General features: G+C 44.4%; 1 protein-coding gene across 2 annotated transcripts in view; it reads right to left on the bottom strand.

The window, feature by feature from the left end:
• Window positions 1–18,976, bottom strand: part of LOC144505230 (slit homolog 3 protein-like) — a 678,283-nt gene that overhangs the window by 302,028 nt on the left and 357,279 nt on the right. For both annotated transcript variants that reach the window (XM_078231240.1, XM_078231241.1), the window contains one exon: window positions 4,602–4,765. In XM_078231240.1, the coding sequence (XP_078087366.1) occupies window positions 4,602–4,765 (164 nt within the window). The remainder of the gene's footprint in view (window positions 1–4,601; window positions 4,766–18,976) is intronic.

Here is an 18,976-nt window from a genome sequence, read left to right as displayed (position 1 = left end):
ACATTCTCCCAGTGTCTGTCTGGGTTTCCTCCAGGTGCTCTGTTTTCCTCCCAAAGATGTGCGGGTTAGGTTGATTGGCCATGATAAATTGACTCTAGTGTCAGGGGATTTTTAGGGTAAATATGTAGGTTACGGGAATAGGGCCTGGGTGGGATTGTGGTCAGTGCAGATTTGATGGGCCGAATGGCCTCCTTCTGCACTGTAGGGATTCTATGGGTTCTATGGTTAACAACTGAACCCGCTTACCCACCAGAAGATGCACTAAAGCCTACCCTGACTGATTGTACAAGTCAGAATCATCGTGGCCAGCTGGTGCGCAGCACAAACTATGCAAAATGTGATCCTCAGTCCGCAGGTTACCACAGAAACGAGTAAATAATGTAATGCCTTAGCTACACTCTATCTTGTTTACAGCCGGGAGACCAAAACCAGATGGAAAGAATACAAATGAATGGCCTCGGCAGGCTTACAGCTTAAACACCGATTTAAAACAAAATAGAAAGTAGGGCAGAAAGCAGACAGCAATTAAAAAATCCAATTACTTCCTCAATAATTGAAACAGGACAAATCCAACTTCATCCCAGGAATCCGTAATTATTTATCCTAATTAAAAGCACACTGCGGATATCCGACTCAGACATGGCTCCAGTGAATTAATTGCTTTTATAGCACAAGTTTTGCCAGTTTCTATTTGTGACTACGTGTTTCAAGCCGCATGGGATATATATAGACAATGCTTCTATTTAATTACATTCTTTCTGTCGCAAGAAGATTTACTTCATTGAAATTTCTTTGAACATCCCCTGTGTTACGTGGAACAAAGAATATGCTATTTAATGAGTTGTTTTTCATAATTGCTATAAATTTGATCCTAGAGCTATTTTAGACTGTGACATTCTGCTTCAATCACTTGGGTGGGAAGAGCCACATGAGGTCACATACCTTCCTCCCTTGCTTTCAATAACCAAGAAACCTCATAAACCTCGTGATCCAACTTAGTTGATGGTTGGCTTTAAGAGAGGTCAGCACAGTCTATTTCCCTAACAGCTGGAGGTCCACCTCATTACTTGGTTTCATCTTCAAAATCCAACAAATTGACTTTTCTGCTTTGGACACACTGGGGCCCAACATTATCAAAGTAAATCTGACAGCTTGCAGTCCAAACCACACTAAAACCCAAAAACAACTAGTCCGAACCATGAATACACAGGGAAACCCGACAGCTTCCAGTCCAAACCAACTGTATCACAGCGGGACTGCACAGCATCTGGTGAAATGGTGCGATGACAATAATCTTTCCCTCAATATCAGTAATACGAAGGAGATAGGCATCGACTTCAGGAAGTAGTGGAGAACATGCCCATCTACATCAACGGTGGTGAAGTGGAAATGGTCGAGAACTTCAAGTTTCTAAGTGTCCAGATCACCAATAACCTGTTCTGGTCCCTCTACACTGATGCTGTAGTTAAGAAAGCCCACCAACGCCTCTACTTTCTCAGCAGGCTTAGGAAATTTAGCATGTTTGCTGAGACTCTCACCAATTTTTACAGTTGCACCATAGAAAGCATCCTTTCCGGATGTATCACAGCTTGGTATGGCTCCAGCTCTGACCAAGACTGCAAGAAACCACAAAGGGTGGTGAATGTAGCCCAATCCATCAAGCAAAGCAGCCTCCCATCCATTGACTCTATCTACACTTCCCACTGCTTTGAAAAAGCAGCCAGCATAATGAAGAACCCCACGCACCTTGGACAGACTCTCTTCCCCCTTCTTCCGTTGGGAAAAAGATACAAAAGTCTGAGATCATGTACCAACCAACTCGAAAACAGCTTCTTGCCTGCTGTCATCAGACTTTTGAATGAACCTACCATGTATTAAGTCGATCTTTCTCTACACCCTAAGCTGTGACTGTAACTCTATTCTGCATTCTCTCTTTTCTTTCTCTCCTATGGACTCTATGAAGGGTATGTTTGTCTGTATAGTGCGCAAGAAACAATACTTTTCACTGTACCCCAATACATGTGATAATAACTAATCAAATCAAATCAAATTCTATTCAAAACCAACAGTATAACAGGGAACACCTTATAGTTCTAGTCCAAACTAACGAAGTTAGTAGGAAATCCTTCAATCTGATCCCAAACCAACAGTATCACAGGGAAACACTACACCAAGCACCAGAAATTAAGCATGAGAGCTGGTAGATTGTTGCAAGCACCCAACAGCTTTCCCCAAATCCTCCAGTTAGGTGCTACGTATCACTTATCTCACTCTGAACAAATGATCTTAATGCCCTCAGCTCAATCACGGATGGACAATTGATATTGTCTTTTCAGTGTTGTCTACATCCCAAAAACAAAGGGAGTATTAGGGCCAGTTCCCCCTTTGAGCACACAGGTTTGAGCATGGGTTAACGCCAAACTCTTTCCATTTGCCCTTCAGCCATCTTTATGATCCTTTTATGTCACATTATTTACTGGCCAAGTGTGGCGATTTAAAAAAAAAATCATTCTTGGCATATTGGCATTGCTGGATTTATTACCCATCCTTATTGACCCTTAAGAAGTTGGTAATACCATCCATGTCTTTGTAGATAATTCCACAGGGGACATAGTGCCAGAAGTCTGATCCAGCACCAACAGTGAAATGGTGTAACTTGTCCGAGCTGGAATGCTGTGTATTTAGGAGGGGAACTTCATGGCTAGCTTTGTGTTGCAGACTTAACAAATTAAGATTGGAATTGAGACTGTTCAAACTAATTTCACATAAGATTGCCACAGCTAGCAGAGAACAGAGGTGAGAGTGTCTGCCCTTAACATAATAGCAGCATTTGACCAAGTATGGCATCAAAGAGCTCTAGCAAAACTGGAGTCAGTGGGAATCGGGGGGAAACTCTCTGCTGATTAGAGCCATATCTGGCACAAAGGAAGATAGCTGTGGTTTTTAGAGGTCAATCATCTTGGCTCTGGGACATAATGCGGGAATTCCTCAAGTGTCCCATCCTTTTCCGTTGCTCCATCCTTTTCAGCTGCTCCATCAAAGACCTTCCTTCCGTCATAATGTCAGAAGTGGGGATGTTTGCTAATGATGGCACAATGCTCAGCACCATCTGCCGTGCCTCAGATACTAACTCAGACCATGTCCAAATGCAGCATGACCTGGACAATATCCAGGTTTGGGCTGACAAGTGGCAAGTAACATTCAGGCCACACAAGTGCAACTCAATGATCATCTCCAGCAAGAGAGAATCTAACCATTGGCCCATAACATTCAATTGTATTTCCATCACTGAATCTCCCACTATCAACTTCCTGGGGTTTCCATTGACCAGGAACTCAATTGGACTAGCCATATACATACCTGCAGCAAGTTGCCCCCTGTTTCCCCAAAGCCTGTCCACCATCTAGAAGGCACAAGTCAGGAATGTGATGGAATACTCTCCATTTGCTTGGATGAGTGCAGCTCCAACAAGCTCCATCAAGAAGATTGGCACCATCCAGGTCAAAGCAGCCTGCTTGATCGGTACTCCTTTCACTAACATTCACCCTCTCCACCACCGACAAACAATCGCAGAAGTGTGTACCATCTACAAGATGCACTCCAAGAACTCACCAAGGTTCCTGAGAAGCACCTTCCAAACCGACAACTGCTACTGTCAAGAGCAGCAGACACATGGGAACACTACCACCTGGAAGTCCCTTCCAAGTCACTCACCATCCTGACTTTTAAATATAGTCATAGTCCTGGAATTCTCTCCCCAACAGCACCGTGAGTGTACCTACACCATATGGTCTGCAGCGGTCAAGAAGGCAGCTCACCACCACCTATTTAAGGGTAATTAGGGATGGGCAATAAATGCTGGCCTAGCCCACAATGCCCACATCCCATGAATGCATGAAAACAAATATGGAGCTGAATTCAAACCCAGATTGTAAAAGTGGTATATCAATCCTCTAAGGGAGCAACTACACTAATGTTAAGAGATTTCCTTTGGGTACATGATGGTGCAGTAGGTTTGTACACTGGCATTTAACCTCTGATCTGGAATTGAATGAAGGCAAGACTGAAAAGGTGTCAGCCCCGTTGGCCATTAGGGAACTCCAGGTTATATTTGGGCTTTTCAACCCATGAGCGATGGCCGAAAGGATACAAAACTACTCCTTATTTGGCAGTGGGGAAGCTGACATTGAGTCAACGTTTCAAGGGCAATTAGAGATGGGCAACATCTTGCCAGCAACACTCGCATCCCAAGAACAAATAAGGTGCGGGGTGCTCTCCTACAGTTAGGGACTATGATGTATTGCTCGGGCAGAACTGAGTGAACTTGCATCTTCATAGAGCTGGTATTGGGTGCCCAAAAAAAGAAAATTATTAATATCCCTGCGCACAAGTCCCTGAGATGGAATAGCACAAAAAATTTCCACAGAAATAAGAATCCTTAAATTGCTTTTGGATAAAATATGTTTGATTAAAATAAGCATCTACAAAATGTTGTTCAGTGCAATCGCGTTGAAATGAGGGACGTTGGCCAGAAAACATGTTAAATTAGTACGAAAAATAGGAAAGTTTCTTAAAGCTCAGAAGGAGGTAAGATTTCTTACCACTGCAGACAAATTCCTTCTTCGGAACATCAGCGATGTAGAGGCCCCTCAGGTGAACGGGACCTGTGCACTGGGCGTACTGCCCAATGGGACGTCGCTGGCGTAACCAGTCAGATAGCCAGGCCAAGTGACAGTTGCAGATCAGATTGTTGGAGTGAAGTCGCCTGTGGCAAAGTCAGACAACCAGGTAAGAAAAAGTTAACAAACTCGAGTACAGCCCTGTGCTTACACACATACACAAGACATTCCAGCCTGTCATGTGGTGCAGGCGAACCCTTTGATACTTGAGGAAGATTTTATATGAATGAGTTATGCATTTGATTTTAATTGCACTTCCCAGAAATAAAGTCGAGTTAAGCAGACATTACCACACCATGGTGCTGAACATTAAAGAATGCACAGAGCAACAGATTAGACCTTTATCTTCGTGCTGAACCACGCAGAATAGGAAAATCCCCCCCCTCACTCACTCATTCCCGAGCTACAGCTGAATCTCACTGCTTTTGCATCCACGTAAAATATCTGACAGAAAGATCCTCTGACTGCCACAAAATCTTTTTCATTTTCACTTGTCTTCTGAATGTTAAACCTTCCACTCAAAAATGTTCAACCTTTCAGTTCGACAGTCAGATGTCTTTTACTGGACGGTGGGAGGGGAGGGGGCGGGGGGGGAGGGGGGGGGGGGGTGTTGGTGATGATAATGACTGAAGTCAAGTGGTTGTTGCCATGCCAACCTATAAACAGACGCATTTCCTTTGTAAAAACTGCCATTTGTCACTTACCTCTGCAGTCGCTCTCATTCACGTAAATGGTTTTCTCCTTTCCCCTCACTGAGTTGTGTCACGGGCATAACAGATACGCATTCAGATAAAATATAGTCCCCATTTTTATAGATACCCTACGGCAAAGGGCTAAGAAACGTAATAAGTTTATTACCTGCGGCCGAGCCTCAAAGAAAATATACATCTTTCTAAATAACCTATTCAGAAAGCAGGTTGCCTCAAGACAGGTACGAGACAATCCAAACTTCTGTGCATTCCCCTGCGACTGTGCTCCATTGTATTTCTCACACATCTATCTGAAAGCAGGTTTATCATGGTTTACTCTGCCTGATCAGTCAGCCTGCCACTATGCTTCATGTGGATTGCAGCCTTTAAAGATCAAGGATTTTTCACGACTCTTCTACACGTTAAAAAAAACACCAAACAATTTCATGTTTCTTCTGGCATCTTTATTTTGATTGAAGTGATTTGATTTGTTTTTTTGCTCATTTTACCCACATCAATCTCCACCCCATCCTCTTCTTCTGAAGATGCTTACTCTATGCTGGATGTACCTCACCCAAGGGAGGCATTGTTTGTCAGGGGGTGGGAGGTGGGCACCATCGCTGGTAAGCTCTTCTCTGTAAGAAGTTTAACAACACCAGGTTAAAGTCCAACAGGTTTATTTGGTAGCAAAAGCCACACAAGCTTTCGGAGCTCTAAGCCCCTTCTTCAGGTGAGTGGGAATTCTGTTCACAAACAGAGCTTATAAAGACACAGACTCAATTTACATGAATAATGGTTGGAATGCGAATACTTACAACTAATCAAGTCTTTAAGAAACAAAACAATGTGAGTGGAGAGAGCATCAAGACAGGCTAAAAAGATGTGTATTGTCTCCAGACAAGACAGCCAGTGAAACTCTGCAGGTCCACGCAACTGTGGGAGTTACAAATAGTGTGACATGAACCCAATATCCCAGTTGAGGCCGTCCTCGTGTGTGCGGAACTTGGCTATCAGTTTCTGCTCAGCGACTCTGCGCTGTCGTGTGTCGCGAAGGCCGCCTTGGAGAACGCTTACCCGAATATCAGAGGCCGAATGTCCGTGACCGCTGAAGTGCTCCCCAACAGGAAGAGAACAGTCTTGCCTGGTGATTGTCGAGCGGTGTTCATTCATCCGTTGTCGCAGCGTCTGCATAGTTTCCCCAATGTACCATGCCTCGGGACATCCTTTCTTGCAGCGTATCAGGTAGACAACGTTGTCCGAATTGCAAGAGTATGTACCGTGTGCCTGGTGGATGGTGTTCTCACGTGAGGTGATGGCATCTGTGTCGATGATCCGGCACGTCTTGCAGAGGTTGCTGTGGCAGGGTTGTGTGGTGTCATGGTCACTGTTCTCCTGAAGGCTGGGTAGTTTGCTGCGGACAATGGTCTGTTTGAGGTTGTGCGGTTGTTTGAAGGCAAGAAGTGGGGGTGTGGGGATGGCCTTGGCGAGATGTTCATCTTCATCAATGACATGTTGAAGGCTCTCCTCCGGCATCTCCTCCGGAGCCTTCAACATGTCATTGATGAAGACGAACATCTCGCCAAGGCCATCCCCACACCCCCACTTCTTGCCTTCAAACAACCGCACAACCTCAAACAGACCATTGTCCGCAGCAAACTACCCAGCCTTCAGGAGAACAGTGACCATGACACCACACAACCCTGCCACAGCAACCTCTGCAAGACGTGCCGGATCATCGACACAGATGCCATCATCTCACGTGAGAACACCATCCACCAGGTACACGGTACATACTCTTGCAATTCGGCCAACGTTGTCTACCTGATGCGCTGCAAGAAAGGATGTCCCGAGGCATGGTACATTGGGGAAACTATGCAGACGCTGCGACAACGGATGAATGAACACCACTCGACAATCACCAGGCAAGACTGTTCTCTTCCTGTTGGGGAGCACTTCAGCGGTCACGGGCATTCGGCCTCTGATATTCGGGTAAGCGTTCTCCAAGGCGGCCTTCGCGACACACGACAGCGCAGAGTCGCTGAGCAGAAACTGATAGCCAAGTTCCGCACACACGAGGACGGCCTCAACTGGGATATTGGGTTCATGTCACACTATTTGTAACTCCCACAGTTGCGTGGACCTGCAGAGTTTCACTGGCTGTCTTGTCTGGAGACAATACACATCTTTTTAGCCTGTCTTGATGCTCTCTCCACTCACATTGTTTTGTTTCTTAAAGACTTGATTAGTTGTAATTATTCGCATTCCAACCATTATTCATGTAAATTGAGTCTGTGTCTTTATAAGCTCTGTTTGTGAACAGAATTCCCACTCACCTGAAGAAGGGGCTTAGAGCTCCGAAAGCTTGTGTGGCTTTTGCTACCAAATAAACCTGTTGGACTTTAACCTGGTGTTGTTAAACTTCTTACTGTGTTTACCCCAGTCCAACGCCGGCATCTCCACATCAAGCTCTTCTCTGCCAGCCTACACCTGCACACATGGAACTTCCAAAGGCAGCTCTATGGCACAGTGCTTAAAACACACTCAACCCAGTTCTCACTGTGTGTACATGGTGCAACCATTGTAATGCTGCATTTGCAAATACCAATTAGGAGCAATCGTTCGCTGAGCCTATTCCCTTCATCCTCCTAACAGAGGGCACTGACGTCAATTGCAGCGACCCTAACGCCAATCCAGTCAAAAGCAGCTGAACAATATGGAGGGTGGCACAGTAATTAGCTGTTGCCTCACAGCACCAGGAACCCAGGTTCAATTCTGGTCTTGGGCGACTGTCTGTGTGGAGTTTGCACATTCTCCCTGTGTCTGCATGGGTTTCCTCCCGGTGCTTCAGTTTCCTCCTACAGTCCAAAGATGTGCAGGTTAGGTGGATTGGCCATGCTAAATTGTCCCTTAGCGTCCCAAGATGTGTACGTTAGGTGGATTAACTATAATAAATGTGTGGGCTTATGGGAACAGGGCAGGAAAGAGAGCCTGGGTAAGATACATTGTCAGAGAGTTGGTGCAGATACGGTGGGCTGAATGGTCTCCTTCAGCACAGTAGGGATTCTATGATTTCCTTTCTGTTGAAAAGTTTACAACAAAAGGACATGCCAACCACCCAAATTTTAAGTGTACGTTCCATTTGGTTCATTTACTTATGTTAATACCTCCTTGTGTGGTTCAGTCTCAAATGTTGTGGGCTAATACATCCTGTGAAGTGCCACGGGACATTTTACAAAGGACTGTATGAATGTCATTGTTGTTTGTAGTTTCAAGGTGGAAGGCAGCTATACTCTCTGCACGTGCCGTTATGTGTCATCTGGATGCCATGCCTCAGTGGGACAGGACTGACGAAAAGGAGAGGGAGAGATATAGGCATGATAGTTTTCATCATGACAGCTACATTGTTATTCCCTGTTGGCATTAGCTGAATCTGCTCATCACGTCAAATGTACTTTAAGTAGTGTTGTCTTTAACTCCAAGCTAAAATTGCAGCTAATAATTTGGCAATATTTATTTGAAGAATTTGCTGCCTATAGCAGAAAAAAATGACAACTAGAAGGGATTTAATGCTACATAAATGGAACTGAAGGTGTATAAAGTCCAAAATCAAATTGCTGAATGCTTCTGATCTTCCTGAACTTGTGGCAAGGTCAGCAATCATCAATTGCAAACAGTGCACTACAATGATTGGACCATATACACATAGCGGGAGGCTTCAGGATGGGCACTGAATGGACGTGGCATCAGCGGTGCACTATAGAGTCTGGCCAACAAGTCAGTTGGGAAGTCCTCACCATTTCGTGCGCGCACCTTATTTTCCGAGTGAGTGGCTGGTGCTCCTATCCTGGCTGCAGTCTGGCGAGGAAAAGGCTTGCCCCCTGACAACAACCAGCCAGCAATGTGAGACTGGTTGTGGGAGGAGCTTCTACTAAGGGAAGGTGAGAACTGGTGGGTGCAGCCAGCTGGAAGTATATTTGTAAGGCCGGGATAAGCACCCCTGCTCCTCATGACCAGACAGCAATCTTAAAAACAAAGGTTTACTTTGCAGGAAAGGCATTTGTCATTCCGTTAAGGGCCTTTTGTTTGGCCTCTAAATCCCTGGAAAAAATGTGGCAGTCATACACTGTGCAGGCTGCACCCACCTCCTAAAACACAGCACTGGGATCCCACCAAAGAGCCGGACCCCTGATTTTCATACTTAAGTAGACCCTGTCTGAGGGAGGGATGTTGGACAACCTTTCAAAGGTCTGCCAGAATGTTGACTCAGGAAAATGACTGCACCAGGTTCCCACCACGTTTTCAACAGTGGATTCCAATTCTTCAGGCAAGAAAGGGGTGACAGACAGTTCAAAGTCCCTACTATAGTAAATGGTTGTTTGGGAATGATGGAATATCTTATAATTATCCTTGCACCTCGCTTCCAAAAAGAGGCCATGCCATTGAACTTTTAAATACATCTCCTTTCCCCTGAATGGGATGCATGCCAATTGGTCATTTTTTGGATGGCCAAAGGTCGGAGGCCTCATGGTGGGGGCATCAGAGATGTGGGTGAGATCAGGGGTCCTGGGGGCGGGGTTGGGTAGATTGGGGCCCAGTGGTGGTGTTGTTGGAGGGGGTGTGTGTTATGGGTCAGGTGGCGGTGGAGCAGATGAAGGCCTGCCGTATGTGGGGGAAGGAGAGTTGTGGGGGGCAGGCATGCAATCAAGACTTGGAGGTGGTGGTCGTGGGGAAAGCCTCAGGGCCTGGTAGAGAGAGATGGGAAAGGCCAGAATTTAGTGGGGGTGGGGGAGGATGTGTTAGGGATTGATGGTGGGGGGAGGAGATGAATGGGGATTTGGGTTAAATGATTTTGATTTGATTTGTTATTGTCACATGTATTAACATACAGTTTCTTGCACACTATACAGACAAAGCATACCGTTCATCGAGAAGGAAAGGGGAGAATGCAGAATGTAGTGTTAGTCATAGCCAGGGTGTTGAGAAAGATCAACTTAATGCGAGGTAGGTCCATTCAAAAGTCTGATGACAGCAGGGAAGAAGACTTTTGTATTTTTTCCCAATGGAAGAAGCCAGAAGAGAGTATGTCCGGGGTGCTTTTCCGAGGCAGCGGAAGTGTAGACAGAGGCAATGATGGTGAGGCTACCAGGACCTGGTGAGGTTGGGAGTTCAGCCTCAGGTTTGGTGGGGTAGGGTTGTGAACAGGCTGTGAAGTAGGGTGTAAATAGCAGAATAAAGTTAAACTTGACAAGCTGCAACACCTTGAGGTTTGCAGCCTGTTTACTATATTTAAAATTTCAACCCGCCTTCTTGAATCAGGTAATTGTTCACCCAGCCATCTTTTGATCTCAGGTAAGACCGAGGAGGCAGGCGTGGGTCAGGAAATGGATTTCTGTTGTGTAACCCTCCCTCCCCTCACCTGTCCCAAGCCCAGCCACTTGCAAGTTAAAATCCAGTGTATCTATTGGGTGCAGAGGGAGGACTACACACTGATCAGCTGATCAGGAAAGAATCTCTCTGTGGACATTACTGTAAACTCATTAAGCATCTCAACCCAAATTCAGAGGCCCTGAGGAACTATTAGATTATACCAAAAACAACACCACAGATAGATGAAGTACACACCAAAAATTTCAATCAATGTAAATAACTAAGAAATTACATTAATTTTGATTTAACAATCTTTAGTAAGTAAATGGTATGCCGGGGGATCGGAGATCATTGAAGCACCATAAGTGTGCCAGGGGCAGTAGCAAAGGGGTGAGGCCTGTGTGGGGGGGCTATGCAAGGGGGAGTGGTCATATATAGAGAGGGAACCATGCAAGAGTGGGTCACGGAGGATGTCGTGAAAGGGGGAGCTTGTCCAGTCTGCCACTGGACTCATCTGGGGGGGGGGGATTGGGACACCCTGCGCAATGGCGACCAAGCACTCTGAAACTGGCTTCACTGGCGGACATAGGCTCACCTCCCCCCCCCCCCCCCCCCCACCCTCCACCCCTCTCTACTCCGTACCAGCACAAAGCTCCCAGTTGTCAAAGAACTTGACAGAGTGCCAGAAGATTGCCAAAGTTCGCCAAAAAGGCCAGCGCAGGGGGCTCCCGTTTTCACGCTGTTAAGACACTTAGCCAGTCATTGGGAAAAATTCTGCCCATTGTGTTTTTGAAATACGAGCTGACTGAAGCAGCTGCACTTTAACATGTCTCACTGCCACCATGAACCACAGGTGTGTAAATGAGAACCTGTCCCCATTGTGCTTCTGCAAAACTGGCAGGTGTGGGACTTCGGGGCCTGAGCCTCTACCACCACTGTCAGTTAGTGAGCCTCTCCACCTGTGTGAAAATTCAGGCAAAAGCCTTCAGGCTGCACACAAGTACAGGCCAAGGAGTCATTCCTGACCTCAGTTCTTTCTCAACAGATGTTATGTCTGGACTTCCTTGGAGAATTGCATATCTTAGCAAAGTCAGTCTTACTTCTGTAATCATGGGGTAGGATAGGATCTGATGACTGCTGAAGGTGTTCTCATTAATGCGGTTTTACCTGTTTTAGGACATTAACTTTAAAGACTGGAATCAGGATGGAGGGAAAAGCCATATTGATACTTCAAACCTGTAGTACAAACTCCGACCAACAGCAGTATTTCCTCATGAACATACTTCAAGTACACATGTTAACTGGATTTGTTTAAAAGCTCCAATTTGCAACTGGAGCAAATTGCCATCAGCAAAGGGAAATGACACGTCACAGAGCTAGACAAGACAGTAAGAGGATTTGTAATTTTATTGTCTCAACTCTCCAGGTAGATAGGAACAGTAAGGGGACATTTAACCTCTTCAACCTGTTCCGCCATTCAGTGAGATCATGATTAACCTTTGACCTAATTTCACATCCGCATCTTTACCGCTTAACATCTCAGTACCTTTGATTTAACGAAAACCAATCAGTCTCAAATGTAGAACAAACTGATCCAGCTTCAAATACCATTTGTGAAAGAGAGTACCATACTTCTACCATCCTTTGAAGTGTTTGCTAACTTCGCTTCTGAAAGGTATGGCACTAATGTGTAGGCCATTTCTGCCAGACCTAGATTCACAACCAGCAGAAATAGTTTGTCCAGCGGTTCCTCTTAACACTTAAGACAACTTCAGTTAAATCACTCCTTAATCTTTTAAACTTCAGGGAATACAAACCTAATTTGGGCAATCATTCCTCATAATTTAAGCTTAGAGTGCAAGTATCACCCTTGTAAATCCACGCTGAGCTCCCTCCAAGGCCAGTGTATGCTTCTGAAGATGTAGTGCCCAGGACTGAAAACAACACTCTAGATGTGGTGTAACCAGGGTTTCGTATAGTTGTAGCATGCCTCCCATCCATTCATTATATATACTAAGGTCAGCATTCCATTAACCTTTGGGCGGCACGGTAGCACAGTGGTTAGCACTGCTGCTTCACAGCTCCAGGGTCCCGGGTTCGATTCCCGGCTCGGGTCACTGTCTGTGTGGAGTTTGCACATTCTCCTCGTGTCTGCGTGGGTTTCCTCCGGGTACTCCGGTTTCCTCCCACAGTCCAAAGATGTGCGGGTTAGGTTGATTGGCCAGGTTAAAAATTGTCCCTGAGATGCGTAGTTAGAGGGATTAGCGGGTAGATATGTGGGGGTAGGGCCTGGGTGGGATTGTGGTTGGTGCAGACTCGATGGGCCGAATGGCCTCCTTCTGCACTGTAGGGTTTCTATGTTTCTATGTTTCTTTCTGACCATTTTCTGAACCTGTTCATGGCATTTTAATGATCTGTGTATCTGGACCTCCAAGTCTCTTTGGACATCCCCTGTTTGCGTTTCTCACCATTGCAAAAGTATTCTGCTCTTTTCTTAAGTTCAGAGTAGATGATCTCACACCTGCCTTGATTGAAATCCATTTGCAACAGTTCTACCCATTCAGTTCATTTATCTCTAGTTTTTGTATTGTTCTGCTTCCATCCACATTGCTTACAATGATGCCAATCTTTGTGTTATTAATAAGCATGGATAAGTGGTTTTCTACAATGTTGTCAGAATAGAATGGAATAGAATATAGAGAAGCGATAGAAACTATTTGGTCCTGAGAATTTGTCCCTCTTTGGTGCCATTACTTTCTCCGTTTTAATTTGCTTATGTTAAATTTGATTCAATGTTAGTTTCGTTGGAATACACTCCCTTCTGTCCTTTGCCCCCACAGTAAATATCTTATAGCAACATGCAGGCAATCATGTGACTCTAGAAGGGTGGATCCTGAGCTGTATCGGACAGAATTTATTAACAGGGGGTTGGAGTTTAAGAGCTGTGGGGTTATGCTGCAACTGTACAGGACCTTGGTGAGACCACATTTGGAATATTGTGTGCAGTTCTGGTCACCTCACTATAAGAAGGATGTGGAAGCGCTGGAAAGAGTGCAGAGGAGATTTACCAGGATGCTGCCTGGTTTGGAGGGTAGGTCATATGAGGAAAGGTTGAGGGAGCTAGGGCTGTTCTCTCTGGAGCGGAGGAGGCTGAGGGGAGACTTAATAGAGGTGTATAAAATGATGAAGGGGATAGATAGAGTGAACGTTCAAAGACTATTTCCTCGGGTGGATGGAGCTATTACAAGGGGGCATAACTATAGGGTTCGTGGTGGGAGATACAGGACGGATATCAGAGGTAGGTTCTTTACGCAGAGAGTGGTTGGGGTGTGGAATGGACTGCCTGCAGTGATAGTGGAGTCAGACACTTTAGAAACATTTAAGCGGTTATTGGATAGGCACATGGAGCACACCAGGATGATAGGGAGTGGGATAGCTTGATCTTGGTTTCAGATAAAGCTCGGCACAACATCGTGGGCCGAAGGGCCTGTTCTGTGCTGTACTGTTCTATGTTCTATGAATTCCTACAGTGCAGAAGCAGGCCATTTGGCTCATTGAGTTTACACCAATTCTCCAACAGAGCATCCTACCCGTGCCCTGTCCTCATAACCCCACATATTTACCTCACTAATCCCCCTCAGGGGCAATTTAGCATGGCCAATCAGCCTAATGTGCACATCTTTGGACTTTGGGAGGAAACCAGAGCACCTGGGTCCTGGACATCGTGAGGCAGCAGTGCTCACAACTGTGCTGCCCCTAACCACTGTGCCACCATGCCACATGTTATCCACTGGGATTTATTTCAGTTATGTGTTTTGCGAAAGATTTCACTTCAGAAGTCAACATCATTTAATCAGGGTGAAGATTCCAATTGAGGGAACTGTATAAAGCCGCATCTTTTAGTTTCACTCTCATGATGTGATCAGCAATTATTGTCCATCCCTAGTTATCCTTCATACAATGGTGGTAAGCTTTCTATTGGAACTGTTGCAGTCTATTTTGTAAAGGAACTCTCACAGTGCTGTGGAGTAGCAACTTTCAGGATTTTGACCAAGCGACTATAAAGGAACAATAATTTTTGGCTAAGTCAGGATGGTGCGTCACTCAAGGGCGGTGATGTTCATATGCACCTGCTGCATTTGTCGTTCTACATGGTGGATGATAAGATTTTCCAAGGTGTTGTCATTGAACACTTAAAATATATTTGGACAGGTACATGGATCGGAAAGGCTTAGAGGGATATGGGCCAAACACAGGCAAATGGGATTAGTTCAAAAGAGAGAATGCTGGAGAATCTCAAAGCTTTGACAAGGGGTCATCTGGACTCGAAACATCAGCTCTTTTCTCTCCTTACAGATGCTGCCAGACCTGCTGAGATTTTCCAGCACTTTCTCTTTTGGTTTCAGATTCCAGCATCCGCAGTAATTTGCTTTTATCCAGGGATTAGTTCAGTTTAGGAAATCTGGATGGCATGGACGAATTGGGCCGAAGGACCTGTTTCCATGTGGTATTTCCCCATGACTATGACTCTAAACATTAGTGAATTTCTGTAAGGAATCCTGTAAAGTGCACACATTGCAACCTTGATACAACTATGATGGAGAGAGTGGATGTTTAAGGTGGTGGATGGGCTGCCAATCAAGTGGACTGCTTTGTCCTGGATGAAAGTTAATTAACATTTGTACAACAAATTAATTTTTACACTTAAAATATACTGCACCTCCATCTAGCTAAACTATTTTTTGTTTTAATACACAGAATTACATGCAAGCTCAAAATATTAGAATATACAAGTAATGTGTTACAAATGAACGTTTTCTCGAGAATCATATCCTCACATTAAAAAATCATTCCTATTCCTGCTGCATTTGCAACCTAACCTGCTTTAGAAGTTTATAAATCTGCCTACAGTCATAAACCACACTTTCATGTACGTTATATACATTGCCTGCAATACAGATGAAGAAAGTTTAATTTGTACCTGCGAATTAAGAGAAGCTTATGTCTCACTGCACTTTCAGTACAACTATTGGTTTCCATATGTTAAAGGTCTACATTAAAAAGCTGGATAGAGAGGAAATCTGCTCACGTTTTGTTTAAATGAATTTTGCAAGCAACTATCGCATTTTGGAATTATTGTGTTAAAAACTTCAGCATTCATGGGGAGTGGGAGGGAGCGAGGAAGAAAGAGATAGCGGGGATAAGGAGTAGATTTCACGTTAGCATTGTGTCAGAGTGTTGAAGTTTAGATGGTGGTGGGGGCATTGAATTTCAACGTGTGGTGAGGGATCACTGAGTGGAAGCACTCCTGCTGTTCCTGGCCCACAAGCAATGCTGCAAAAACACTTACCTGCAGGTTCCAGCAGCTCCCACCCTCACCTTGCTGCCGGGTTTCTCGAGCAGGCAAATTCTATTGCCACCAATGTGTTTGTTACAAGCAATGGGAACTGTACCAGCAAAGATGCAGTCAGTGACAAAGACTGCTGACGGGATCAACTAAACTGTATTGCAAAGGAATAAAAGCAAAATACTACAGGTGCTGGAAATCTGAAATAAAAACAGGAAGTGCTGGTAAAACAACAGGTCTGGCAGTGTCTGCGGAGAGAGAAAAACAGAGCTAACATTGCGAGTCCATCACACCGGCTCAAAATTTTAACTCTGTTTCTCTCTCTATAGATACTGCCAGACCTACCTATTAGGGTTTTCCAGCATTTTTTGGTTTTATTTGTCTCGTAAAGGAATTGGATTAAGGTTATCAGAGACAGTCATTAAAATAGAAAGTTGGCCATGAGCAATTAATAAAGCTGAGCTGGATTACACCTTCACTAATGTTAACACACAAGTGGAATTATAGATTCTGTCGCTTAGTTCCTCTGACTAATTTACCATTTAAACAATAACCACAAAATAAAAGAGCTGGGACAAAATTAAAGGGATGTTACAATGAACTTGAATCTATGAGTGTTGTCAAAGGATTCTGATGATGACACTGTAAAATGTGCATCACCTTGTCCAACTGCACAGAGTTCCAATATTATTTGTACATCCCTTACTCTGAAGCTGAAAGACATTTGCTCCTTAAGCTAAAGAAAGAAGACCTTACGGAGGCTAGCTATTACTCCCCAATGCCACCAAAAAAAAAGCACAGTCAAGTAAAGTCAGAGGTAAGTAGAATCTAAAATGTCCAGGGAGAAATTGTATTTATGGATACAAACATGCTCCCTGGGCAGTCATTACTTCTTTCCTTTCCATCACAAATCTGGCCTGTGTATTCAATCACGTTGAATCACCGAGATTAGTGAAGGAGGGAAGGCAGAAACATAAGAGCACTTGCACAAAGTCAAGCCATTCAATGGAGGACAGACAGCCTTTACCAAGAGAGCCATTACTGGCCAGCATTAAATTAAATCTCCAGCAAACTCCTTTTTAGGCAGAGGTCACCACTTTGTACTGAACATGGTCAGAGAATTCAATCTGAAATGGCCCACTCTAATCCCCTTATATGATTTCCTTCCTTTCCACATTTAATTACAGAAAGGAGATTAGTCAGCTCTGCTCCCTCGAGAGTCAGATGTTAAACAACCTCTGAAATTTAGAAAAAAAAATACACAGGGAAGAAAAGGATTCTGCTGACCTGCCCGGAGGTGATCGATAGCAAGCGGGGGGCAGATCGATTGCAAACAGCCAGCAGACTGTAGAGCAACAATAAAACTTCTACCTAATCAGGTAAATTAGGTTGCACTAACATTAATGTTTTCCAATCCAAGGACAAACCTGAACTGCTGTCAATCCTGAACAGTGTCATCATCTCTCCGTCTCACTTGTCATTCCTCCCCTATTCATGGCTAGTGCACATTTCCCTTTCGTCAGCCCACTACATTTAAACCCCCACTCATTCCCGTCAAGACGCTTTAGGATTTTGTGTGCCCTAACTCTCTGTTGACCTGCCATCAACCACTATAGGAACAGAAAAAAAAAGGACAGGAGGCCATTCAGCCCCTCAACCCCACATTGCAACCAATGTCAATCATGGCTCACCTGCACCTCAATCCCATTTTCCTGTCTTTACTCCATATCCCTTGACATCTTTAACTTGTAAAACATTGTGATACTTACAAGAGTCACATTTCGAGGCCAACTAGGAATGTCACCCAGCTAGTTTTGGACTGGATAATACCAGTTTTTGACTGACGCATTAATATTCAGAAGAGAATATGACTGGACAAACTCAAAATTTTAAACTCCGGGTCCAGTTTTTCTAATGTTTACATCTCATGATCTGTAAGCGTTCAAAGTTAGTTCAGATTTTTAATGGAGGTTCATCAACAACAAAACAAAAATCAGAAGCAGTGCTATCCACACCATCTGCCACCCTATCTAACTTCACTCTGTCTGCTTAAGGACTTGGCAGGAAATATTCAAATATTATGGTTGAATACTGCTGTCATTAAAGATTCATTGAAAAATAGCAAGAGAAAGGTTAGAATTGTTAGAAATGTGGAAGGAACCGATAGAATTAATTTTCCCCAACCCTTAATTATATTGTTAATGAATTTCATTCTTTTCCAAGATTGTAAAACCATTATTCCTTTAGCTCACTAAAATTTTCTTCTTCCTATAATTAAATCTCACAATTCCAGTTGTCTAATCACCGCTTCTTGATTTACCTCATCTCATACTTTACCTCACATTTTCCACAATCTGGCCCAGTGCTCTGGGCTCCTCATCTAGCTTTCCTTCATCTTTTTGAAGGATGATACCATGAACTCGGATTCCTAATAGTCAACATTTGACACTTGACGTACACAGTTGCATTCCCATATGTACACAAAATTGACTACTCGAGTCAAAGAATTTTACAGCACAGAGGAGGTCATTCAGCCACATCATCTATGCTCGCTCATTTATTTCCCATCCCTAGTTGCCCTTAAGAAGGTAGTGATGAGCTGCCTCCTTGAGCCGCTGCAGTCTCTGAGGTTTAGGTATAATCACAGTGCTGTTAGGGAGGGATTTTGACCCAGTGGCAGTGAAGGAACAGCGATATATTTCCAAGTCAGGATGGTGAGTGACTTGGACAGAACCTCCAGGAGGTGGTGCTCCCCTATATCTGCTGCTCTTGCCCTTCTGGATGATAGCGGTCGTGTGTTAAGAAGGTGCTGCCTAAGCAGCCTTGGTGAGTTCCTCCAGTGCATCTTGTAGATAGTACACACTGCTGCACCTGTTCCGTCGGTGGTGAAGAGG

The sequence above is a fragment of the Mustelus asterias genome, chromosome 16 (genome assembly GCF_964213995.1).
Source record: "Mustelus asterias chromosome 16, sMusAst1.hap1.1, whole genome shotgun sequence".
Classification (NCBI taxonomy): domain Eukaryota; kingdom Metazoa; phylum Chordata; class Chondrichthyes; order Carcharhiniformes; family Triakidae; genus Mustelus; species Mustelus asterias.
This window is presented reverse-complemented; position numbering and strand designations above follow the sequence as displayed.